A 27,409-nucleotide genomic window follows, 5' to 3' on the forward strand; every position below is an offset into this window, starting at 1 on the left:
TGTACCCCAGCATCTCTCCAGCTGAGCGCCAGAGTCCGCGCTCAGCTTGAGAGTGCGCCTGCGCCAAGTCCTGGGCGGTGCGGTTACCTGGAAACGGTGGCGCCGCGGTCCCAGGCCCAGCGTCCCGGCTTCGACATGGCCAAATTCGTGCTCGCGGGTGAGTGATACACCCGTACGCCAGCAGATCCCTCAAAAACACCGACGACTGCTCACCTCCTGTGGCCGCCCCAGCTTCTATACAGGCCACCCAGGCTTTATGATGCTTTCATTCAAAAATTTAAATTGAGCAGTCATTATATACAAACACTGCCGGAAGCAGGATACGGTGAAGGGAAAGACATCCTTGCCTTCGAGGATGCTTTTGGTCTCACTGGATCCTGTAGCACGTAAACAAATAATTTTGATGGTGCGGTTAATGCAATGAGGGAAATGTGCACAGGGCTCTGAGAGGTGTGACATGAGCTGATTTATGAAAGTTTGGAATAGGATATTCCAGATAAAGGGACAGAGGCTAGAAGTCCCTGGATATGGAGGAAGTGACTGGACATGGGTCAAATATGGGAGCAGGAGGGCAGGAATAGAAACACAGAGAGTTCTGACTTCTGGACGCAGTGAGGGGAGAGAGAGTGGGACACATTGAGAGGGTACCGTCGAGGCATACACTAGGTAAAGTAAAGTGATTCTTGGTGAGGACCTAGACTGGGGATGGGTGGGGTGGGGGGGCTCAGGAGGGAGGGGATGTATGGATACCTATAGCTGATTCATGTTGTACAGCAGCAATCAACACAACATTGCAAAGGAATCATCTTCCAATTAAAAATAAAAAATAATTCTTTTAAAGGCTTAAAAAAAAAGAATGGGAGAAGGAGTCAGATCTTTGCCCTTCAGAGACACCAAGCAAAGTTGTTTGAGCTGTATCTTGAAAACAATGAGGAGTCATTTAAAATTTTTAAGCAGGCAGGTATCTTAATGAGTTTGCATTTTAGGAAATCCACCTTGTCAGCAGTGGAGGAGAAGGATTGGAAATGTGGACTGATATCCAGAAAACCACCGAAGACCGTCTTACTGCAACAGGCTGTTGTACCTGTCTCCTTTCCTTCTCAGCAACTTTCTCAAGAGTAGACTGTTCGTCTGTCTCCAGGTCCTCAATCTGGCTTCTGCTGCTGCCTAAATCTGGTTTCTACTTCTGCCTCCTTTCCAAAATGGCCCTCACTAAAATCACCAATGACTTTTACAGGAGCTGTCTGTCATTGTCTTATTTGACCTCTTGGAAGCGTCAACACAATTGACATCTCCCATCTGCCTGAAACCTGTTTCCTTTGTTTCTTTTTTCATTCAGAAGAATATTTTTGAGCAATGACTGACTGTATGCTGGGACGACAGTGGTAAACAAATGTGCAAAGAAGCATTTGTGGCAATGGCCAGGCTGGGTTCTATTGGAGCAGTAGCAGTGGCAGAGACTTCCCGGAGAAAGGGATTTTTTAATCAGAGTCCTGAAAGATGAGCATAACCTGTCAGAGTGGAAGTTATAAGGAGGAGAGTAAATTAGGCATGGATAGCTGGGAGCAGGGCTGGAATGAGGAGCACTAGTTGGGTAATGATGGAGAATATAAGCAGAAAATTGAAAGAGATTTAATAGGGTTGAAGCATAGAGTACAAGGAAGAGACTATTATCAGTTGAGGCCACAGTTAGATAATATATCAAAAGATTCTTGTGAGCCATGTTCAGTATTTTAAACTTTACCCAAAGTACATGGAAGGCTTTTGAAAGGAGGTACATAATCAGTGCAAAATACATTGATTTTGTATTTTGTAAATACATAATCAATGCAAAATAGAAAAATGCAAATACATAATTTGCATTTTATCTGAGTGTTATCACTACAGTGTGAGAAGAAAAAGACTGGTTATCCAGAGCCCTGTTAGGTACTGTAGTCCAGGAAGGAGATACTGGTGGCCTGGCCTGGAATGGTGGGCAATGGAGTTGGAATGAACTGAATGGACTGGGGAGACGTTAAAGAGACAGAATCTATAGAACTAGACATTTAACTGGATGGAGGAAGGAAGAGTTAAAATTATTTTCTAGCAGTAGTTTGCATAACTGGGTAGATGGGAAGTCATTGATAAAAAGCAGAAGAGCAGGCTTCATACTGTGAGTACTCCTAATACCCTTAAATAACTGGGTGCGTGCATGCTAAGTCATTTCAGTCATGTCCGACTTCATGCGACCCTATGAACTGAATCCAGGTTCCTCTGTCCGTGGGATTCTCCAGGCAAGAATACTGGAGGGGGTTGCCATGCTCTCCTCCAGGGGATCTTCCCAAGCCAAGGATTTAACCCATGTCTCCGGCATTGGCAGGTGGGTTCTTTATTACTAGTGCCACCTGGGAAGCCCAAATAACTGGGTAGATGGACGTAACATAAAAGAAGGAGCAGATATTGTGGGGGAATAGTGACAAAACATGATAAACATGCTGAGTGCCTATGAGACATTCAGAAGGAGTTGAAAAAATACAAGAACATATAAAGATAGATAAGGAAATAGTTCTAAACTGGAAATACAGATTTCTACTTGAAACCAAGAGAATGGGGGAGATTATACAGGAAGAATCATAGAGAATGAAGCTAAGATGCCTTGCAGAATGCTAATCTTTTAATGAATTGATAAATGAAAGGAACCTAAAAGTATAATGAGGAGGGGCCAGAGAAGGAGGAAAAAAAAAACAACCTGAAGAATGCCCCCACCATAGTGGGTATTTTGAGTAGAAGGGAGACAAATGCTACCAAGGGTCAATAAGAAAAGCATCAAAAACTATCCATTGGATTTAGTGACATTAAGGTCCTTGGTGACCTTCTAGAGAATTATATGAAAAGCCAGATTGCAGTGGAATGAGAAACAGAAGTGAGGAACTGGGGATGGCAAGTGTAAAGAACTGCTTCAAACAGCTTTAATAGAAAAGAGCAGGTAGTAGGCAATAGCTAAAGGGAATCATTGGCTTTTTATTTCTTAGGACAAGAGAAACTTAAATATAATGAGTATATTTAAATATGATGGAAACAGGCCATTAGAAGCAGAGCTAACATTAGAAGCAGAGCTAAGATGTTAGAGAGATAACCAATAGAAGTGGAAAAGGGTGGTGTTCAGATCATAAGTGGTGAGATTAGACCTGGATGGAAGGTAGAACCCCTCTTTCATCAAATAGAAGAAAGAAGGTAAGAATGAGTCCAAACGCAGATAGGCTGATAGGTTTGATGGCAGGAGGTTGAGGGATTTCCCAGCTGATGCCTTTTTGTATGGTTTGGTTTAGTTTATGTAAAGCAGAAAGAATTTCCTGTTGTCTTCTGATATCGCAGAAAAATAGTCGAGAGAAGGAAGTAGACAAAGTTTGTAACAGTAATTGTAGAGAACAGAAGAGAGTGCTGCTAAGGGAGACAGAGGGATCTCCAGAAAGTGTTGGGGGCCAACCGAGACTCAGTTCAGTTCAGTCGCTCAGTCTTTGCTACCCCGTGGACTGCAGCATGCCAGGCTTCCCTGTCCATCACCAACTCCTGGAGCTTGCTCAAACTCATGTCCATGAGTTGGTGATGCCAATTGCGACTGGTGACCATGAATTTATAATGACTCCTCTGCTTGGTTCTACCATGCTTATCCCAGGGTGCCAAGTACATGGAACTCAGGCACAGGAAAGGCAGATTATTGGGCTCATCCAGGGTGACAGGCCTTTACCAGGCTAGTTTGCCAGAGGCACAGTGAGGCAAGAGAATTTAAGACAAGAGCCAAAGAGTGGTCTGAATTAGTGAGCCTTGGATTTGAACTAGATAGGGAAGATAATAGGAGGAGTTTGAGAGGAGTTGATGACTTAGAAGTCACCAGAAGGTTGAAGAACTGGTGACTGGGAGTAACGAGGGAAGAAGGCCATAGAGAGGGTGTTGCCCTTGTCCTCTGCCCCAGACATCCATTCAGTCCCACCCACTTGAGTGGCTGTCACTTTCTCTATGTTGATGATTGCAAAATCTGTATCCTAAGGCATCACATGAGGCCCGCTGTTCAGATTTGAACAATGCAGCTGCCTGATGGTCATATCCACTCAGATATACTACAGACATTTACAACTGCACTTGCCTATAATTGAAACTTTGCACCCACAATTTCTCTCTAGTAAGGTCAGGATCACCTACCCACGCCAAAAAGTTATCCCAGACTCTTCTCTCTCCCTCCACTTCCCATTCCCACAGCATTCCTGCCACACATATCAGATCCTCCAGTGATTTTACCACTCCTCACTTTACACTTTGCCTTTTCGTAGCTACTAATTAGTCATTTATTATTAGTAGTTCATGCTTAATTAGTAACCTGGCAGTCTCTTAGAGGATCTGAGGTCTAAAATAGAACTGGAGAATAAATATTCATTAGTCTTTTTTTCCCTTCTACATTTTATTACTTATGATTCTGCTCTCCTATGAAATTCATTTTATTTTGCCAATATAATAAAAATCAAAAGTTTATGGAATGACAGTTTAAGTTATAACTGTATATAAATTACCTTGTAACTGTGTGATTAATTCCATAATTATATGACAAATGCTTAGAACTACATGATAATTTCCATGTGATGAAAGAAAATATTGCTAATTTGAACTCTTTTAGGTAGAGCAGATTGCCCGTATTATGCAAAAGCAGAACTTCTGGCAGATTATTTACAAAAGAATCTTCCTGATTTCCGGATACATAAAATTACACAACATCCTGATGTTTGGGAGGTAAGAGGCCTTTATAGTTTGTTAAACTCACATACATATAAAAGTGTGCTCCGGTTATTAAATATTAGCTAGTGTATCAGATAGCTTTCCAGTATTGAATGTTCTTGTACTATTGATATTTTGATACTAATAAATCCCTACTTCTCAGGAACAAAACATTATTCATATTTCTTCCTAGTGCCTAGTAGAACAAATGAGGCCCTAATCAGTAAGTAGAATAAATTTGGCAGTTCTTTTTCCTATAAGAATCCACGTGGCATGTATGCGCTCTTTAACTTTCAATTCTCCTTCATATTGATTTCTAATGGCATGAGGGACTTGTTTACTTGACATGACCTTCATTTGAATTGAGATGGACATTTAGGTGAAGGAGTTTCCTTTACTGGGGAATACTCTTGGGAACAGCATCCTGAGAAAGAATGAAGGATGCAGGATTGTGCAGCTGGCCCTACAGGGAACTCTAAAGCTGGTATGACCCTGCAGAGATACCCCCCAAAGTCAGCAAGGGGGCCAGTTTTCTATTCTCCGACAGCTAACAGTCACAGGATGTGGACTGCCCTGGGGCAGACACTTAACCTTAAGCAAAGGAACATTTTGGTTGAGGTCAATTTCCAGAGAGATGCTCAGCACTGGAACATCAGTAGTCAATAAACCCGGTGGCAGAAGGCATGCATGCCTTGGTCACGAAGGAGAAATAGGGACAACATGTGACAGGATTTGCTAGTTCAACAGTTGTGCCTTTGGGATCCACATGCTCCACATAGTAAGTTTCACACTATCTGGGAACAACTCTTCCAGAATTCTGGTTAACTTTATAAGAAATTGTTATTGTTCAGTCACTAAGTCATTTCTGACTCTTTGCGACCCCAGGAACTGCAGTACAGCAGGCTCCCCTGTCCTTCACTGTCTCCCTGAGTTTACTCAGACTTTTGTCCACTGAGTCGGTGATACCATCCAACCATCTCATCCTCTGTCAAAGTTTAGTTAACGGACAGTAGTCTCCACTGCACATCGTTTCAGCACCGTAACTGACACTCCTCACATTTCTGCTCTTCTATCCTTTGTGGAGCCCCGTCACCCTCTGCAGATCCCGGTGACTCAGTAGGTGTGGTGACTTAGACCTGTATCCTCAGCGGCCCAAGCCCTCGTCTCAACTCCTTTTTCAGGATGTGACCGCTGTGCTTGTCCATTTGCCGACAAAACTGAGCAAGCTACTACCCAGGTGTGCAGGTATCAGTCTCTAAGCTGGTGCCTGCACCTTTGGTGGGTTGTTCCATTCCTCTAACCGCGCTGCTAGATGCTTCCATACATGACAGGGCCAGTGGACCCCCTGGCTACATGCTCAAAGCCATACATCCTTTCCTCTGCGCTGGGCTTCTTGGTTCAAAGTGACATTATGCAGGAACCATGTGGTAGGTTTAATTCAGTCACTCAGTCATGTCCCGACTCTTTGTGATCCCATGGACTACAGCTCGCCAGGCTTCCCTGTCCATCACCAACTCCCAGAGCTTACCCACACTCAGGTTAAACATTTTCAAAAGTATTGAACAGGGTGCTGGCCAAAGTCTTACAAACAATAAAGGCAATTCTCTACCCAGAATATATGTTGATTAAAATCGAGATAAATCACTTCTGTTTCCAGGGAAGAGGGATCCAACGTAATCAGTTTGCCACCAAGAGGCTGGTTGTCGTCTTCGAGGGATAGCACTATTAACAGGAAGTCAGCATTAATGGCAGTAGCAATGGCTGCATTAGCTCTGTGGAGTGATAACTGTGTTCTTGGGCCATTGCATAACTTTCTCATGCCTCCATTGTGCCTTCAGCTGTCTAAGTTTTCTTACTGCTGGGGTTGCTTAGTGGTTCTTTCACAGTAGACAGTCTCTTGTGGGCACTGCCCCCGTCTTCTTTTATTTCAGAATTCTATCATCCCACTTCCTAGGGGGTCCAGCTCTTTTATAACAGCGTGAGCTTTTACAGCCATGGCCCAGAAATGACAGCCACACAGGGCTTCTCAGTGATGCTGAGACCCTTCTCATGGGAGCATTCCTTGTCACTCTGGTGAATGTAGTGTCCTCCAGGCCCTTCCAGAGGACACAGCGGACTAGTGAGTTTCCAGCCCTCCATTGTAACATACCCACTGTAACGAGCCCATTTTTTCCTAAGCATTTTCATCCCTTCTTCCGTGATCTTTCATGACAGTTCTGGCATTTCCGTTTTATTTCATCCCTTTCTCAAAGCTTTGAAGAACCGTCCTAGCAACATGTTAGCACACTCTTATGAGGTCTTTGTCAGGGAGCACTCTTGAACAGAAGAGTGACTCACTTTGATAAATTCTCTCATCCAGGTTTATGTTCCACTCCTGATTCAGCTCCCTCAGGGGTCAGTTCTATACATACTCTCCCAGCTCCTGCCAGGACATCCCCATACCCCGCTTGCTGCTGAAGGCCTTTGAGGTAGAGTCCCTTTCTTCCAGATTCACCAATACTTCACTGGCCAGCCTCGGTTGCAGCCGGAGGGACCATGGGGGCATCATCATTGTGAAAACGTCAACAAGGGAAATTCATTTCTAAGATGTTATTTGTAAGGCAGCCTCATTACACACACCTCCAAAGACAAGGATGTTGCCACATGGTTTATCCCCATAGCAACATTGCACTCTTTCTCTCTGCAGGTATTATCATTGGAAGGCCTGGTGTGTGTAAACCAGATAATGATGATTTCAGCTTTTTCTCAGTAAATATTATCAGAAATCCCCAGATAATTTTAGCTCATTAATTCAGTCTAAAAAATATAAACTATACTCACATATTTGGAAAGCCATATCAAATTTATACGGCCCTAAGACCAGAGACAGCTCATACAAAAGACCGTTTGAGTCAGAAAATTTGGCTTCTACTTAAAGCTAAACACTTGCACTTCAGGTCTGCTCAGGAAAGAGAGCAACTTTCAATACCTTTATTTGGTCAGTGAATTTGAAGAATGCTCTTTCTTACTTGATTAATCTGTTACTCAACTCATCACTATTTCTATATTTGTATTTTACAGTTTAAAGATATCTAAATTTTATTATGTATACACAGAGGTGGTAAAAAAAAAAAAAAAAAAAAAAACTAGAATTTTACTGTTTGAAGGCCAAAGTACTGAATTGAATTCCAAGGCAGATGCAATGTGTGACTTCTCATGGACAATATCATTCCATAGGAGTGGCTGAAAGATTTGTGCAAAAAGAATAGGTGGAGTCACAACAAGTCCCCTATCATCTGGAGAGAGCTGTTGGATCGTGGAGGAAAGGGTTTGCTTTTGGGAGGATATAACGAGTTCCTAGAACATGCACAGGTATAAAAATTAAGTTGACTTATCTTTCTGAAACATTATTGCTCTATTATTGTATTTTTCAAATGTCTTTCGTTATAAGGTAGTCTCTCAGCTCTCTTTTTACTCTATTTGGGCTTGAAACAAGAACTTTCCATTACAGCCATTGTCAGCTATCTTGTTGATTTTTTTCTTTCCCAATATTTAGCTTTACTATGGTGTCACCTCTAGCATGACAACTGAGCTGATGAAGAGAGTTGCTGAAGAAAACCTGGGGACACATATAGAAAAAGAGCTGGAGAAGGAATCCCTGAAAGGTCTTGTTAACCCCTTGCAGGTCTGGATCACCAGGTGGGACCATCAAATCCCAGGATTCATGAGACTGGCTTTTTATGTTTAGAAAGGAAAAATGATATGGAATTAATTACATGATGGAAGAATATCTGAATGTCAAGTTTGAGATTTTTATGTAGGTATAAGACTATTATAGATACACAATATATGTATATGCATATATATCACCTAATATAGCCCCATATATGAGTTTTAGAGCTTCCCTGGTGGCTCAATCCATAAAGAATCCGCCTGCAATGCAGGAGACCTGGGTTTGATCCCTGAGTCAGGAAGATCCCCTGGAGGAGGGCATGGCAACCCACTCCAGTATTCTTGCCTGGAGAATCCCATGGACTGAGGATTCTGGTAGGCTACAGTCCATGGGGTCACAGAGTCAGACACGACTAAGCGACTTCACTTACTTACTTATAGTGGTGGGGCTTTCCTGATAGCTCAGTTGGTAAAGAATCCACCTGCAATGCAGGAGACCCCAGTTCCATCCCTGGGTTGGGAAGATCCCCTGGAGGAGGAAAAGGCCACCCACTCCAGTATTTTTGCCTGGAGAATCCCATGGACAGAGAAGCCTGGTGGGCTACAGTCCATGGGGTTACACAGAGTGGGACACAATTCAGCGACTAAACCACCACCATGAGTTCTAGACTACATACAGTTTTAATGTGTATGTAATACACACACATACTGAATCTAAGAGCAGCTTTATAGCAAGGACATTTACTTTGCGTGACTGTCTCCAGCCCCCCGCCCTCTCTCTGTGTGCCTCACGCTGTCCGTCCTCGTGCCATCCTTCCCTTCCCCTTGCTTCCTTCCTCCCGCCCCCGTCTTCCTGACTGCCTCCTTCTTCCTCTTCCACACGTGCCAGCGCCATCCTCATCCTTGGGTCTTCCCGATGCCCTCATGCTCTGTAACCTGCCCTCCTCACTCCTGCCCCTTCTTTCTTTTTCTCTTTCTCACTTTCATCACCCTCGCTCTCAGTGCTGGGAGGACACGTTCAATGTTTGTCACTGCTTTTTCTCTCTTTCTCTGCACTGTCTCTCTTTTTCTCTTTTGCTGTCCATCTTACTGGATCTCTCCCTCCCCCTTTCCTTTCCTCACCTCTTAATCTGTCTCTCACACTGCCCTTCTTACTGCTTATGTGTGTATCCTAATATACAGGCTCATCTGAAAAATTATTTATTATGAAATATTCCAAATGCTAAAAGAACTGAAAATGATGTACTAACCATATATGAACCAAACACCCAGATTTAATATTACATCTGCTTTAGGTATTTTTAAAGGATTAAAATGGTACAGATGCTCTTGAAAACCCCATTGCAGCTGTCTCCAAACCCAGTATGAAAATCAAAAGTGCCCAGATGTATTTCTGAAGTCCCCACAGGGGTCATTAGGGCTCTCATTATCAGCCAAGCTATAGAGTACTCAAATACCGGCTAAATTGTGGCTAAATAGAAAAGAGCTGTGGTTAAATGGACTTCCCTGGTGGCTCAGTGGTAAAGAATCCACCTGCCAATGCAGGAGACGCAGGTTCATTCCCTGGGTCAGGAAGATCACCTGGAGAAGGAAATGGCAACCCACTGTAGTATTCTTGCTTGGAGAATTGCATGGACAAAAGAGCCTGGTGGGCTACAGTCCATGGGGTTGCACAGAGTCAGATACAACTAAACGACTAACACTTTCACACTTCCAAACATGAAATTATAGTAACATGACACAGTTCATTTAAATTTTGCTTTCTGCCTATTCTGTTTAATTGGAAAAGCCTTATAAATAAGTACACTTCTTACCTTGGGATTGTTTTCAGATAACCAAAACAAGAAGGTAACAGTGATAAATTTTTTGTTTTACTTTTGATTCCTAGCCTTAAAAATATCTGTGCGGCTGTGTATGTCAATTTAAGATACTAATCAAGTATTAGTGCACATGCAAAAAAATACCTATTAAGAACAGAACCTGAAAAGGAGCCAAAGATTTAACCATTCATAATCTGGTTTTCCATTTTTATTAGTGCATCATCTCTTGCCTGCTACCATCTAATTCCCATCTTGACAAGTGGTGAAGTGTTTGGACCACAAATGGAAATCAGCATAAACCTATTTGACAATAAGCACACAGAAGAAATACTCATAAGCCACAAACAAGAGGCTGAGGACCTGGCCTCACCCTACCTCCAGAGTGTGTCCATCTGCACCCAAGCAGAGGAGGCCTTCCACGGGGCCCACGTGATCATCATCCTGGATGACCACGTGGACAAGGAGATATACAGTCTGGAAGACTGCATCCGCAGCAGAGCTTCTCTGTGTCAGCTCTACGGATCCTTGATTGAGAAAAATGCTCACAAATTTGCCAGAATTATTGTGGGAGGGAAAACCTTTGTGAATCTCAAAACAGCTTTGCTTATGAAATATGCCCCAACCTTTGCCTGCAATATTATCGCTGTGGCCTTGGGTGTGGAAGGCCAAGCGAAGGCAGCACTGGCCAGAAAACTGAAAGTTACTCCCTCATGTGAGTGAACTCGAGTTTCCATGTCTGGTTTTTAACATATGTCACACCAGCAGGTTCCAGGAAGAACCTGTCCTTTCTAAAATCAGCCAGGATATCTGGACTAGAAAGTATGGAGCAGATGCCAAGAATTTCTGATTGTGTGATTTCAACTCTGTGAAAACATTTTAATTGTTGTTGTCCAGTCACTCAGTTGTGACCAGCACTTTTGTGACCCCATGAAATTCAGGCTTCTCTGTCCATCACAATCTCCTTGAGTTTGCTCAAACTCGTGTCCGTTGAGTCAGCGATGCCATCCAACCATCTCATCTTCTGTCACCCCCTTCTCCTCCTGCCCTCAATCTTTCCCAGCATGAGGGTCTTTTCCAATGAGTCAGCTCTTCCCATCAGGTGGCCAAAGTATTGGAGCTTCAGCTTCAGCATCAGTCCTTCTGGTGAATATTCAGGGTTGATTTCCTTTAGGATTGACTGGTTTGATTTCCTTAGTTTTTATGACTAGCTGATCTTTTAACATCATTATAAAAATTAAGAAACAAATATTTAAATAATAAGATTCTATTTTTCAAGTAGTAATTTGAAACTTAATATTCAATCTTTTTCCCCCCATGAGAATAGTTATCTAAGGTCATCAGTGTTTTTGAAAACATATTCAGGGCTCTGTTAAAATGGCCCCACCCCACTTCCCAGCTGTGTGACCTGGGGCAATCACTTAACCTTACTCTAATTTACTTCCTCACCTATAGAATCAGGATGTGTGTACCACCTACCTCCTAGAATTGATGCCAAGACTCAAAGAGATAGCATTTCAAAAGGGCTTGGAGGAGTGCCTGGCACATGGTAATGGTTTGTAAGGACAGTAAACTTGTTAAGATTATGCTATCTCATCAGTTTCTGTTCCTAGTAATGTTTGGGCTGGTAGACTCCAGAATCATAAGAGGATGAGATAGAATCAGAAAATGCATTGTGTTTAAAGGGAGCACAGGAGAAGTAGAAAAGAAAAACAAATGGAGACCAGTTGGGACAAAGAAAGGGAAGTGATAGAGGGGTAGCAGTTGAAGTGGAGTAGCAGGGAGGAAGTTGGCAATGACAGAGTTAAAGTGACATGAACTAGGTAAGCCTCCATGGAGAATCATTTCAGGAAAATTCCAGATGCCAAGAAGGTAGCAAACATTTTCAAAATTTTCCTTGAGTTCAGTCACACATAAACCTGTTTCTCAGACGTAGTGCATTGGGATGCTTACTTGAGATGTTTTCCGTACAGTTCAGTTTACTTCAGTCGCTCAGTCATGTCTGACTCTTTGCGAACCTGTGAACTGCAGCACACCAGGCCTCCCTGTCCATCACCAACTCCCGGAGTTTACTCAAACTCATGTCCATTGAGTCGATGACGCCATCCAACCATCTCATCCTCTGTCATCCCCTGCTCCTCCTGCCCTCAATCTTTCCCAGCATCAGGTTCTTTTCCAGTGAGTCAGCTCTTCGCATGAGGTGGCCAAAGTATTGGAGTTTCAGCTTCAACATCAGTCCTTCCAATGAACACCTAGGACTGATCTCCTTTAGGATGGACTGGTTGGATCTCCTTGCAGTCCAAGGGACTCTCAAGAGTCTTCTCCAACACCACAGTTCAATAGCATCAATTCTTCAGTGCTCAGCTTTGTTTATAGTCCAACTCTCACATCCATACACGACCACTGGAAAAACCATAGCCTTGACTAGACGGGCCTTTGTTGGCAAAGTAATGTCTCTGCTTTTTAATATACTTTTTAATTTCTTTTAAAAAAGTTGGGCATAACTTTTCTTCCAAGGAACAAGCATCTTTTAATTTCATGGCTACAGTCACCATCTTCAGTGACTTTGGAACCCCCCAAAACAAAGTCTGTCACTGTTTTTCCAGTTTCCCATCTATTTGCCATGAGGTGATGGGACCAGATGCCATGATCTGAGTTTTCTGAATCTTGAGTTTTAAGCCAGCTTTTTCACTCTCTTCTTTCACTGTCATCAAGAGGCTCTCTAGTTCTTCACTTTCTGTCATAAGGGTGGTGTCATCTTCATATCTGACATTATTGACATTTCTCCCGGCAATCTTGATTCCAACTTGTGCTTCACCAAGCCCAGCATTTCTCATGATGTACTCTGCATATAAGTTAAATAAGCAGGGTGACAATATACAGCCTTGAGGTACTCCTTTCCCAATTTGGAACCAGTCTGTTGTTCCATACCCAGTTCTAACTGTTGCTTCCTGACCTGCATGCAGGTTTCTTAAGAGGCAGGTCAGGTGGTCTGGTGATCCCATCTCTTTCAGAATTTTCCACAGTCTGTTGTGATCCACACAGTCAAAGGCTTTGGCATAGTCAATAAAGCAGAAATAGATTTTTTCTGGAACTCTCTTGCTTTCTCTATGATCCATCAGATGTTGGCAATTTGATCTCTGCTTCCTCTGCCTTTTCTAAAACCAGTTTGAACACCTGGAAGTTCACAGTTCATGTACTGTTGAAGCCTGGCTTGGAGAATTTTGAGCATTACTTTACTAGCGTGTGAGAAGAGTGCAATTGTGTGGTAGTTTGAGCATTCTTTGGCATTGCCTTTCTTAGGGATTGGAATGAAAACTGACCTTTTCCAGTCCTGTGGCCACTGCTGAGTTTTCCAAATTTGCTGGCATATTGAGTGCAGCACTTTCACAGCATCATCTTTTAGGATTTGAAATAGCTCCACTGGAATTCCATCACCTCCACTAGCTTTGTTCATAGTGATGCTTCCTAAGGCCCAGCTGACTCCACATTCCAGGATATCTGGCTCTAGGTGAGTGGTCATACCATCATGATTATCTGTGTGATGACATCTTTTTTGTATAGTTCTGTGTGTTCTTGCCACCTCTTCTTAATATCTTCTTCTTCTGTTAGGTCCATACCATTTCTGTCCTTTATTATGCCCATCCCTGCATGAAATATTCCCTTGGTACCTCTAATTTTCTTGAGGAGATCTCGTCTTTCCCATTCTATTGTTTTCCTCTGTTGCTTTGCACTGATCACTGAGGAAAGCTTTCTTAGCTCTCCTTGCTATTCTTCAGAACTCTGCATTCAAATGGGTATAACTTTCCTTTTCTCCTCTGCTTTTCGATTCGTACAAGTGACAGAAAGTCCACTCAAAGAGACGGAAGTCAGACAGAGGGTGTTTTCCCACATAAGAGTGCAGGGGTAGTTCTTATTTCAGGCATAGCCAGATGCTGGAATTTACATGATGACGTCAAGCCTGTGCTGTCACATGGCTCATCACTCAGCTCTACTTTCCATAGCTTTGGGCTGATTCTCAGACTGACTTTCTCTAAAAAGTGGCAAAATGGCCCCATGGGGCAAAAAAAAAAAAACCAACTCTCTTAATTCTTTGTATAAAATCTAGCAGAATATTTTCTCATTGGCTATGCTTGGACCATGTGTTGTTCAGTCACTAAGTTGTGTCTGACTCTTTGCAACCCCGTGGACTATGGCACAGCAGGCTTCCCTGTCCCTCACCGTCTCCCAGAGTTTGCACAAGTTCATGTCCATTGAATCAGTGATGCTATCCAACCATCTCATCCTCTGCCACCCTCTTCTCCTTTTGCCTTCAATCTTGGACCATGTGCCCATCTCCTGATCGGAGATGAGGAGATCTGTTCAACTCTTGTGATCAGAACAGGAGATCGGATCAACTGTTGTGATCAGAAATCTGGAATCTCTGTCTCGTAACCATTGATAAACTTGAGGTATGAGAACAGCTTTACCCAAAACAAATGGGCTGAAATTGGGGAAGGGTACCTTAAAGAAAAACCTGTATGCAGTTAAAGGGAAAAAAAAAAATAGAGATGTTAAGGGAAAAATAGCAGATGTCCACTATAATTTTCTCTAGCGTAACTTAAGGCATTTAGAACCATAAAGGGCCTTAAAGCTTACAAGAAAAATTATTTTTCCTACTGCCTGCCTTTGAACACAACTGTATGAGTGTGATAACTGAAACTGCTGGAGTCATTTTTGGACCATGAGGGGAAGGCCAAGACAGTAACATCTTTGAGCTGCTGAACAAACACCAGTGTTACTGCCTACCTCTACTTATGATTTGAGAAAAGTGAACTTCCAGTTAAGCTAAGTCAGAAGGATATTCTGTTACTTGAAGCCAACAGCAAACTTAGCTCATACAGAACAGGGAAGAATTCTATCACCATACTAGAAAATGGTGTGAAATTATAAGAAATTAAGTTTTTAAGCAAATAACTTCATAAATAAATCAATAATGCCTTCTTTCACCTTGGTTACATTTGTAAAAAAAAATCCACAATTATTAGAATTGTATTAAATGCCAATCCCCATTTCTCTCTAACTGCATCCTCTTCTTTTTCTTCAAAGTACATATCATGTTTTTAGTAGTTATTTTCTCACTCACTCACCTCCACCCCCAGAATACTGCAGGAATTTGGGCTGATTTGTTTTCTTCTGAGCCTCCATCTAAAAGTACCTCCTACATACAAGCTGATTCAGTAACTCTGTGGATTAAGATGTTCCTCGGGGGTCCTCTTATTTCAACACCCCCATATTGCAGGAAATGCAAGCCATGCAGGGAGTCAAGCGACTTACCCAAATTTTCATTCTAGTCTAGAATTAAGGACTCACTGTCAGAATCAAAGCAGATTAAAAAAAATCCTCTTCATGGCAAGCAGAGTGGTGAAGTTAGGACCACAGCAGGGGTTTCATTTTCAGTAGCAGTTCCACTCAGGGAGCATTTCAGTGTCTCCTGAATTCAGTCACGTGCCCTCACCACCCACAGCCATTATTAAGAATGGCCAAACCCTGGCAATTAAGGAGATGATCCACATCATTTGCAGAGTTTTAGGGAGCATAAATTTGTCTGTTTTAAAAGGACCAGTTGTAAAACAAGCACACAAACAGAGAAAGGCTGCAGGCCATTTTTTATGTTATATTATTTTTAAAATTTCTTTTCTTCACAGGCATCAAAGATGTGATCATTTGGGGTAATATTAGTGGAAATAACTACGTTGATCTGAGAAAAGCCAAGGTTTACAGATATGAGAGCGCTATTTGGGGACCTCCGCACTATTCACGCCCTGTTTTAAGCCTGCTTTTTGATAGGTATGGTATCTCTTTAAGTGAAGTATTCTAACAAGATTGAATAAACATATAATAATTGTTACAATCTTTTAAAAATCATCTTAGAAATCTGTGTACAAAAATAACCTGACATTGTTCATGCTCAGCCTCATTTATTCTTTTTATTGAAGAAGCAAAGAAAATTCCACAGAATTTCAACTAGTCAGACCCCACCTCCAATTTATTTGATTTTGGAATTATGAATTTTTATATGTCAGATTATCCTTAAAGTGGTTCACATATTCCATTAATGTTATTGCTAAAGCAAACCTATGTAAAGTGCTTAATGCAAAGACAGAGATATGTGTTCAAATCGAAACTAGTTGAAACAAGCTTCAGGAATTAGGAATTCCGATGGTGAGCAGGTCCAGGCCAAGCTGGGTGCTCAGTCTCAGGAGAGACAGAATCGAGACGCACTAAGAAGCACTGTCTCTGGAGCCAAGCCACCAGGGCTGGAATTCTCATCCAGTCACTTATTAGCTGTGTGGCTTTAGAGAAGTTACTTAGCGTCTCTGTGCCCCAGTTTTTCCATGTGCCAACTGGAAACAATAACAGAGTACGGGCCTTACAGGGTTCCTGGAAAGACGAAATGGGTTCAGACAGGCAAGGCCCTCAGAATTGTGCCCGTCACAGTCAGCACCAACATCACAAAGAGAGTATGGGAGAAGTGGACAGAGGGACGCATTTGGAACTTTTTTCTAAGCTTTGCGGTACTTTCCCAGTGGTAGCACATGCATTTCATCAGCCCTTTCTTCCCTTCCCTTCCCTCACTTATGCCTAGAATTTGTGTCCTTGGGCTCACCATCCTGGAGGATGGTTCCTGCGGTCCCACTGAATGACTTCCTGGCGGGGCCAGCATCCCCTGGAGCTGTTGTGCTGGCTCAGCAGGGACAGCCTTTTCATGATTGTTCTAGTCCAGCTGGGCCATTCCCTGAGTTTTTAAACTTCAGATTATAAAAAACTTAATAATTCCTTACTTCCCAATATGAGGAAGTCAACATTTCATGATATTATTTTAATTAAAATGAAAGATACCCCTGGCTCCAAGATAGCCTCTACGTAGGATACATTCTTTGTGATGAAATTGCTCTCGCAGGCTTTGGCCACGCTTCTGTGTTCATATTGATTTCATCATGGTTTTAGTTTGAAACTTTAGGACTCCTTTCTGCCCTGTTTCATTACTTTTCAGTTGACTCTTTGTGGGATTGAGGAGGTTTGAAGAGGGGTTCAGGAAGTCATATTTCTGTTTTGTGGAGGTGATTTCTTGTTTCGATGCACTGACCCAGGGAACATTCTTTTCCATTCCTAGTCCTTTCTCCGTTGTAAAATTGTTTCCTTCTCTCCTCACAGGGAGTGGGTAAGCAGAGAGTTTGTGGCAAGTCTTAAAACGTTGACTGCCACAGGAAGACAATTTGGAGGCATGTTAGCCGCACACAGTGTGGCCACTACGCTGAAATACTGGTGCCATGGCTCACCCCCAGGGGAGACTGTGTCTCTAGGGGTGTTGAGCGAAGGTAAATCTGGGTTTTTTCATGTCTTATGATGGTTAAAAACCTCAGTGTATGCCTTGTGCTCCTACTTTTGTGTCCTCACCTGTCTACCTCCTTACAGGTTCTGTGAGCTACCTGGATTTTCACGATTCCATAATCATGCATGCATGCATTCCTTCACTCGTCCATTCAGCAATGCCACAGTAGTTTGTGTGTATGTGCTGGGAGCACACACAGGGAGAAGGCCTGGCTTCTGCCTATCAGGAAACTCACAGCAGAGAAAAGGAGAGTCACATATGTCAATGAAATCATCCCATTGAGTTTTTCTCACTGTTTCCCAGCTGAGGAGGGGAAAGCAATGTCAGTTTTCAGTAGGCAGCAGGAAGATCAAGACAGACATCATAAAGGAGGGGACACTTCAGAAGTGTCACCTGCAAGTCTGAGTCATGTTTCCCTGACAGACAAGTATGGGAAAAACACCTGGGTGCCGGAGCCACAGGAGCAAAGACACAGATGCAAGATACAAAGGGCACAGCTCTTTGGGTACCAGGCAGCAACCGGGATGTGGAAAGCTTGCTCTCCATCCGCAAAAGATGTGTATATATTTTTATATCCTTACTATTTTAATCTGCTAAAAACTATACAAAGCACTTCCGTGTTTAAAATATAGGAAAGAAAGAATAGCTGATGCTCTACCTAGAGTGTAGGCTCTACCTAGAGTATCTCTTACCTTTTAGTTTTCCATTCTCCCTGGGCAAAGCCCATTCATTCCCAAAGCTCCAGGCCCGGGTCTCACTGCTGAGCCCTGCCCTATCAAACATTGCCACCTAGATGTCATGTTGTCACTTCAAACTGGCAGACACCAAATTAAACCTATTGTCTTGCTCCCCGGTGTGACCCACCTCTTGTATCCTTTATATTATTAATGGAACTGTGATTCTTCCCATTGTTTCAGTGACTGTGGTACAGCTCAAGGAAGTCTCCCCAAATCCTGCAAGTCAGAATTCATGTCTGTCTCTCCTCTGTACTCACATAGCATGTGTTCCCCTATCAGAGAGGATATCACAGCCTGCTTTTATGGATGGGCTGTGAGCTGCATATGTCCTCTCCATTAGAGTTCATCCACTCTGAGGGCAGGGCCTTGGCTGGGTCTTCTTATTGCTCCTTCATGGGTAGATGCTCAAAGAGTCTTGTTCAGTTAAAGTGAAAGTGCATGAACATCCCCATCATGTGAATTCAAACCACTATGTTACCTTTTTAGTGAAATAGGCATGTAAAACCTCACCTTTTTTTGGTAAAATGTTTAATTAGGAAGTCCCTGGTATAATTAGGGAAGTGGTTAGTACTCTGTGCTTCCATTGCAGGGGGCAGGGAACGAAGATTCAAAAAAAAAAAAAATAAAGTTTAGTTCATCTCTATAGGAATTCATCAATAAGTGCTCAATGCTGGGGGCAAGTGAGGTGAGAAGCAAGTGATCCTTGTGTCCCTGAGATGGTACCAGGTATATAAGCTCCCATCTGTTGTCTGCTTGTAAGGTTGGTTCCTTACAGACCAAACAGAGTGGACAGAGTGGGACATCCTCTATGGAAAAGTCTTCCAGATCCTGGTTTCCTGGTTTCTTGACTCTCCTCAATATTTTGCCCTAATGACAACATTTATTTTCACTGAAGTATGGTTGATTTGCAATGTCGTGTTACATTCAGGTATACAGTTCAGTGACTCAGATATACATATATATACACATACTTTTCTGATGCTTTTCCCATATAGATTATTACAGAATACTAAGCATAGTTCCCTATGTTATACAATAAGTCCTTGTTGGTTCCCTGTTGGTCATCTGTTTTACGTATAGTAGTGTATATATGGGCTTCCTTGGTGGCTCAGTTAGTAAAGAATCTGCCTGCAATGCAGGAGACCCCAGTTCAATTCCTGGGTCAGGAAGATCCTCTGGAGAAGGGATGGGCTACCCACTGCAGTATCCTTGGGCTTCCTTGGTGGCTCAGACAGTTAAGAATCCACCTGCAATGCGGGAGACCTAGATTTGATCCCTGGATTGGGACGATCCCCTGGAGGAGGGTATGGCAACCCACTGCAATATTTTTGCCTGGAGAATCCCATGGACAGAGGAGCCTGGCGGGCTACAGTCCATGGGGTCACAAAGAGTTGGACATGACTGAGCGCAGCATAGCACAGTATGTAAAAGTCAATCCCATCCTCCTAATTCATCCCTCCCCTCTTTCTCTTTGGTGACCATGAGTTGTTTCCTATGTATGTGGGTCTACTTCTGTTTTGTAAATAAGTTCATTTGTATCCATTTTTTTTTATATTTCACATATAAGTGATATCATATGGTATTTATCTTTGTCTTACTTAGTATGATGATGTCTAGGTCCATCCATATTACTCAAATGGCATTATTTCATTCTTTTTTATGGGTGAGTAGTATTTCATTATAATATGTTAACACATCTTTTTTATCCGGTCATCTGTCAATGGACGTTTAGGTTACTTTTACATCTTTGCTATTGTAAATAGTGCTATGAATTTTGGAATGCATATATCTTTTCAAATTAGAGTTTTCTCCACAAGCATGCCCAGGAGTGGGATTGCAGGATCATATAGTAACTTTATTTTTAGTTTTTTAAGGAACCTCCACACTGTTCTCCATAGTGACAACATTTTTGATGACTAGAATGGTGTGAATAATTTTCCTACTTGATTGAGGCACGAAAAATGATTGTGATAAACATTATCAATCTTTTTATTTGGAGCACATTTAAACTGGGAACTGGAATTGTGAGAAAATCACCAGCTCTCCTTCCCAGTGCTCACTCTTGGCTCTGTGATTGCAGTCGTAGGTTGGAAGAGCAAAGGCCAGATTGGACAAGTGTCTGGGGCTCAGGGACCACCTAGAAGCCCAAGGAAAAGCTAAGGAGGCAGACCAGAGGAATCCAGATGAGATGGGAGAGAAGGACCGCATTAGTCCCTGAGGCAGAGGCAGGCCATCTGAACCTAGCAAGGATGAAAGGGATAAAGAGGGAAGAGCAGAAGTTTAGGGCCGCTATTATCATTAAAAACCATGTCATTAAAAACTAGGTCTGTCCTTCTCTGCAGTGTCACCGGGAAGCTTTATTTATCTGAGTGCTTCTGTCTCTTTTTGCTTTGTGTTTGTTCCCTGCAGGCCAGTTTGGGATTCCTAAAGGGATTGTCTTTTCTATGCCTGTGAAATTTGAGAATGGAACTTGGGTGGTTCTTACAGATCTCAAAAATACAGAAATAAGTCAACAAACAATGATCAGAATGGCAAGTGATCTAATTCAGGTAATGTCAGAATAGCCACAAGGAAACTGATTTTAATAATGGTCTTAAATGGATTCCCCTAGATCAAGGCATACACTGTTTTACTGCGGTTTCAATTTGCATCTTATTCCTAGAAACAATAGAAGGCCATAGAAGTTTGGAGAAATCCGCAGAAGAACACTACTTATTTGATTGTATAATGTCTAGTATGTTAAAGATAGTAGTTGGTTACTTAAATATCCAGAATCAAAGTACGTTTCTAGTAAAGAATGGTTAGGTTAGTAATGTGGTCATTTAATTCTCTGATTACAAAATTTTTTTGCAAAATTTTTCCACAGGAGAAACTTGTTGCACTTGGAGAGTTGGCAAATTTTCAGCCGTATCAATCAGGTAATCTATTAGATACGATATTTTATAGGGCTGCTATTAAAATAGTATTGAAATATGTGTTAAAATAAAATCACTATTTAATATAAATAAATATCCATATTTCATCACTTTTCAGGTAAATTATTGACAAAATAAACTTTAGGTTTAGTGTATCTTTTGAAATAAAGTATCTGATAAGAATGCTAAAGAAATCACACCCTTAAAAAGTTTTTTCTTTTGCTTATTTGTTTTTGGCTATGCTGGGTCTTGGTGCTGCGTGTGGGCCGCTCTCCAGATGCGGCTTGTAGGCTTCTCGTTGCAGGGGTTCCTCTTGTTATGGAGCACGGGCTCTCGGCTTGCAGGCACATAAGCTCAGTAGTTATGTGGCACGGGCTTAGTTGCCTCACGGCATGTGGAATCTTCCTAGACTGGGGATCAAACCCGTGTCCCCTGCATTGGCAGGCAGATTCTCACCCACTATGCCACCAAGGAAGTCCACGAAACCACATCTCAATGACACTATTCCCTTTTCCCTTGTAAACTTTGTGTATTGTTGCCGTTCTTTGGTCACTAAGTCATGTCCATGTGACCCCATGGACTGTAGCCCACCAGGTTCCCATGTCCATGGGACCTTACTTTGCAGTAAGTTCTGAAATATCAGCGAGTGCGGCCACGCCTGCACTTAGAATACAAATAACATTTGGAATAAAGATGACACTATACAGTATTCCAACAAAATTCTGAGTATTTCCATGATGACTTTATATGGAATATCAAATTATCTTCCCAAAGTTTTCCTGTTTCTCCTATTTTTTTTTTGTATGGGTGTGTCTTGTTTGACTGGCACCCTAAATGGGTGCTCTGATGATTTGGTCATTGGTATTGAACATGGGGACAGAAAATGGGTTCACTTTTGTTACTCTGCTTGGCATTTGGGTTGGAAGCAAGTGAGGCAGTGAAGACAAGGGTAATTGAAAGAAAGCTGATGAAGTAATAGACTACAGGGGGTCTCTGTTGGATAAAGAAGAAAGCAATAAATAGAAATAAAATTTAGAAAATCTAGGCAGGGGTAGGGTAATATTGAAACCATTTAACAATCAGTGTGATACAGATTTCAACCAATTCAAGAAGTTGCTGCCCCTCAGAATGGATTAACTAGTAAAAAGGAGCTGGCAGGGTACAAAAGAGTGCCCTTGGTCATACCCAAGAAGGTTTAATGAGGTCAAAGTACCAGCAGTGCAAGGAAGTGTAGAGAGACCACGAGGAAAAGAGGTTATGCGCAGAGGGTACCTTTTGAGAATTGAGACCCAGTTCTGGCTGGTGGTCAAGTCGCCAGGAGTGGGCCAGACCAAACAAAGCCTCAAGACAGCATGCAGGTGGGAGTGGGTACAGAAGTCCAATGAGGAGTTGCATTTACCTCAAACTCTTGCATGCTCAGAATGTAAGGCGCTCTTTTCCTGCCTGGCAGGCAAGAGTTTCAAACTCCTCTTATGATATTGACTGATAAGGCAGTCATTCTAAACTTGACTCCATTGACTAAATTGGTCCTAAATTTCCCATAACCCTTGCATTGTAGAAGGTTTTCTGAAAGAAAATGACCTGATTTTGTGCTGTGATTTTATTAACAAAATTTAAGTCATATACATATATGTGTTAGTCATTCAGTCATGTCTGACTCTTTGCAACCCCATGAACTGTAGCCCGCCAGACTTCTCTGTCCTTGGAATTCTCTAGGCAAGAATGCTGGAGTGGGTAACCATTCCCTTTCTCCAGGGGGTCTTCTAACCTGGGTCTCCTGCATTGTAGGCCGATTCTTTACCATCTGAGCCAACAGGGAAGCCCCATACACACACACACACGCACACGCGTGCACATACACACACATATATATGTATGTGTGTTCATTTGATCATGACTCTGTCACCATTGGACCCTTGTACCTTGCCCAAAACATTGTTCCAAAGATTCCAAGATTAGAGCATTGAAAATAATCAGAACTTAGCAGGTTGTGGAAATTTCTGCTTATTATCATATCAATGAGATAATTCATGTATAAGATTTATTTAATCTTTTCAATTAGTTTAATACTTAATTTCCCTACTTTTAGAAACTGACTTAAACCAAGAAGATGTAACGACCACCTTACCGTCCAAAAATGACCATCAGGGACATCGAAAAGTGTCAAATGGTAGGTATATCATTTGGAAAAAAGAAGTGTGCTTTTATGCAAGGCTTACCATGAAATTTCAGAGAAAGGATCATCTGTTAGCTATAAAATGGGAGTTAAATCTTTCATCTCCCTCATCCTATACTCAAAAATATCATTGTTAAAAATCTATTGAAATCTTTGAAGGAAAGTACCAGATATTCATTAAGTACCTTCTAGATGCTGGTCACTGTGAAAGACACTGGGGCCCATAGTAAGGCAGCAGTGGCCACACAAATGCAGGGAAAGGAGCCCTGGAGAATATGAAAAAGTAAACACCGAGATACACGGTAAATTTAAAAATGCAACGAAACAGGGCAAGATAGGACCCAAAGGAACAAAGTAAGTAATCTAGAAACTCACAAGGAAAGAACAGGTCCTTGTAATGTATGAAGAAGGAAATTTAATAATATTTCGAAATCTAGTTGAGACTTAAGATGGTAAAAATAATCAAATGGGCACTTATTTATTTATTCAGAAACTGTGCTGGTTTAGTCACGCAAGATGAAAAAATTCTAGCAAACTGCCATACCACGATGTACATATGTTTAACAGTTCTGTACTGTAGACTTAGAAGTTTGTGAAAAGGGTAGATTCCATGTTATGTATTTTTATCACACACACACACTCACACACACACACTGTGAGAGGTGCTAGTAATGTCAACATAGATCAGATATCTTCCTTGCCCTCAAAGTGCTCACCATCTAGCGTGGGAGACAGCAAAGCAGAGCAAAAACTACCCTGCTGAGAGATAAGTGTTATGACAGAGAGGCCCAGGGTATAGGGGAACCACATAAAGAGCATCAGGAAAGGGGCTTTCAAGAAGAGATAAAATGGGAACTGAGCCTCAAAGGAGGAGTAAGAATCACTCCTGTAATTTGGTGAAAAGGAGGCATGCTAATGGAGGGGCAGGTAGGGAAGAGATTGCAAAAGGTGTCCCACCAGAAGGAAAAACAGGAGCAAAGCAGGCATGTCAGGGAGTCCAGGCAGGGCCAGAGGTGTGAAACTGTTCAGTTCAGTTCAGTCACTCAGTCGTGTCCAACTCTTTGCGACCCCATGGACTGCAGCACACGAGGCCTCCCAGTCCATCACCAGCTCCCAGAGTTTACTCAGACTCATGTCCATTGAGTCGGTGATGCCATCCAACCATCTCATCCTCTGTTGTCCCCTTCTCCTCTCGCCTTCAATCTTTCCCAGCATCAGGGCCTTTTCAAATGAGTCAACTCTTTGCATGAGATGGCCAAAGTATTGGAGTTTCAGCTTCAGCATCAGTCCTTCCAATGAACATTCAGGACTGATTTCCTTTAGGATGGACTGGTTGGATCTCCTTGCAGTCCAAGAGACTCTCAAGAGTCTTCTCCAACACCACAGTTCAAAAGCATCAATTCTTCAGCGCTCAGCTTTCTTTATAGTCCAACTCTCACATCCACACATGACTACTGGAAAAACCATAGCCTTGACTATGGTCAAGGTCCTAATGGACCTTTGTTGGCAAAGTAATGTCTCTGCTTTTTAATATGCTGTCTGGGTTGGTCATAACTTTTCTTCCAAGGAGTAAGCATATTTTAATTTCATGGCTGCAATCACTATCTGCAGTGATTTTGGAACCCAAAAAATAAAATTTGCTACTGTTTCCACTGTCTCCCCATCTATTTGCCATGAAGTGATGGGACTAGATGCCATGATCTTAGTTTTCTTCATGTTGAGCTTTAAGCCAACTTTTTGACTCTCCTCTTTCACTTTCATCAAGAGGCTCTTTAGTTCTTCACTTTCTGCCATAAGGGTGGTATCATCTGCATATCTGAGGTTATTGATATTTCTCTCGGAAACCTTGATTCCAGCTTGTGCTTCATCCAGCCCAGTGTTTTCTCATGATGTACTCTGCATATAAGTTAAATAAGCAGGGTGACAATATACAGCCTTGACATACTCCTTTTCCTATTTGGAACCAGTCTGTTGGTCCATGTCCAATTCTAACTGTTGCTTCCTGACCTGCATGCAGGTTTCTCAAGAGGCAGGTCAGGTGGTCTGGTATTCTCATCTCTTTCAGAATTTTCCACAGTTTATTGTGATGCACACAGTCAAAGCATCAAATTGATGCTTTGGCAGCATCAAATTGTATTCAGATGATAAGCAGGGTAGCTGGGACAGAGCAGGGAATCCAGAAAGGATGGAGAGAGCTGAAAGAGATAGGTAGAGGCCATCAACTGTTCGGCTGAATGGTTGATGGAAGGCTCCACAACATGCCTGGTGGGTGGCTGGATAAAGCATGAAATGGATGGGGGCAGACTTGATGAACAAATCTAGCTTCCTCTAGAGGTTGGTCAAGCTGACCAAATCACTGTCCAGAGGAGCATGGCAAATTCAGTTCCACTCAGAATATGTATCTTAAGAGGTCCAGTTAGACCAGTGTCTCTAGGTATCTGGGTAACAGTCAACCCAGCTGGTGATAAGCAATGCCCATGGAAAGCAGGAGCCCACTGGGGCCCCTGTGGGAGGATCGAGCAAACACTATAAGGTCTGTCATGAAGGGGATGACTGGAAGCTTCCCAGGACAGAGGAGGAAAAGTCAAATTGTGGAGTCTTTGCACCAGAATCATATAAGTTGTTCATTAAAATTTTAGGCTCTTAGGCTTAACTAATTCATAAAAAATTTTAATGATGGTTAAGTGGGAAAAATGGGGTTGAATTTGGGTTGTTGTGGGGCTATTTGTTTAATGAGCACTGGAATCAATTATAACAGTATGGTGCTTTCCATATCGAAAGGTAAACTGTGAAAAAATTTAGTAGGTATGAAGTGGATATAAAAACTAGCATTTTTCTTGAGCTAGAATAAAATAGATAATAAAAGGTAAGTAAGAAGAGCAGAGACTAAATATTCTATTTAGTTCATTTTTCCAGTAAACTAAATAGAATATTAATAGAAAGAAAAAGGTATGTAGAAAAGAGAAGGGTAAGAATAAATTAGAAACGGGTATTTTATCGTGTAGCTTTTTGTTTCATTGCTTGCAGACAAGTGCAGGTATTGATCTGGAATGTTAAAAAAAATTTTATAGTGGGTAATGGTCAACAAAGTTTGAAAAGCACTCACATAGAACATCTCGTGGGCTGTTAGTTATGTTCTAAACCCACCATGTTTTATCTAATTTTGTTTCAGACTATAAAGATTTGTTTACTGATCTATTGCCAGATGATGAAAAAGATCTAATTCTGTCAGATGGTGAGTCTGTCGAGTGATAAACAATCTCCGCAGTGCTGGTGATCATGACAGACGTCGTCCAGTCTTAGAGAATGACCTTGCGGTCAGAAAACACAGTCCAGCAACTGAAGTAATTTTGAAATAACTCTTTCTCATACTCATAGATGCTTTGAAGGAGAGATAAAAAAAGATGGAAGGAAATTTTATTTTAAACCCAAAATTGCTTCCGTGTCATAACCACCTCGTCTCTCCTCAAATACTCTAATTTCAGCTCCAGCTCCTATGTCTTGTTCTTCTCAATTCCTCATTACAAAACTCGAAATGGCTGTCAGGATCCTTCTCAGAATATGGGTGAAAGGAAGACCCTGACGAGCCCAAGTGAGAAATCTCTTTAACAGGGGAAATCTGGGAAATTTTTATACGTACTTACATATACGTATCTTGCATATATTTGTATAGAGGCTTATATTTTAAAAATCTGCCTAAGGAGTTGTATATCCAGAAGATAATAATAATCTATTCTGTTTCCGTCTTGACCACTTCTTCACTTAAAACTGTACAGGAGGGAGCCGGAAAATGCTGGAACATTGCCAGTGACCAAAGTTTCAGAGGGAGGTTGGTAGACACTTCACGGAGCAGTTTGGCTAGAAACCCACTTGCCCCTGACAGTGGCTTATCCATATAAAAGTGATCTGTAATTCCATGTGTAAAACAGATAGCTAGCGGGAGGCTGCTGTCTAGCACAGGGAGGTGAGTTCAGTGTTAGCTGATGATCTAG

At 42.0% G+C, this 27,409-nt stretch overlaps 1 protein-coding gene across 1 annotated transcript; it reads left to right on the top strand.

Moving 5' to 3' along the window:
- Nucleotides 1-44: 44 nt before the first annotated feature.
- Nucleotides 45-27,409, top strand: MDH1B (malate dehydrogenase 1B). Its single transcript, XM_061148916.1, has 11 exons — nt 45-157; nt 4,649-4,761; nt 7,963-8,097; nt 8,282-8,424; nt 10,433-10,929; nt 15,902-16,043; nt 17,412-17,575; nt 20,736-20,875; nt 21,193-21,244; nt 23,331-23,411; nt 26,590-27,409. Exons 1-11 carry the CDS (start codon nt 136-138, stop codon nt 26,667-26,669), a joined length of 1,569 nt encoding a protein of 522 aa, XP_061004899.1. The 5' UTR covers nt 45-135; the 3' UTR covers nt 26,670-27,409.

Source organism: Dama dama, chromosome 8 (assembly GCF_033118175.1).
Source record: "Dama dama isolate Ldn47 chromosome 8, ASM3311817v1, whole genome shotgun sequence".
Taxonomy (NCBI): Eukaryota; Metazoa; Chordata; class Mammalia; order Artiodactyla; family Cervidae; genus Dama; species Dama dama.

What these genes read in the sequence shown, in the direction of transcription:
- MDH1B (XM_061148916.1), top strand. Translation starts at nt 136, where the DNA reads ATGGCCAAATTCGTGCTCGCGG. An exon ending in ACTGAAAGTTACTCCCTCAT is followed by an intron (nt 10,930 to 15,901) that starts GTGAGTGAACTC and finishes TTTTCTTCACAG; the next exon opens with GCATCAAAGATGTGATCATT. An exon ending in TGGCAAGTGATCTAATTCAG is followed by an intron (nt 20,876 to 21,192) that starts GTAATGTCAGAA and finishes ATTTTTCCACAG; the next exon opens with GAGAAACTTGTTGCACTTGG.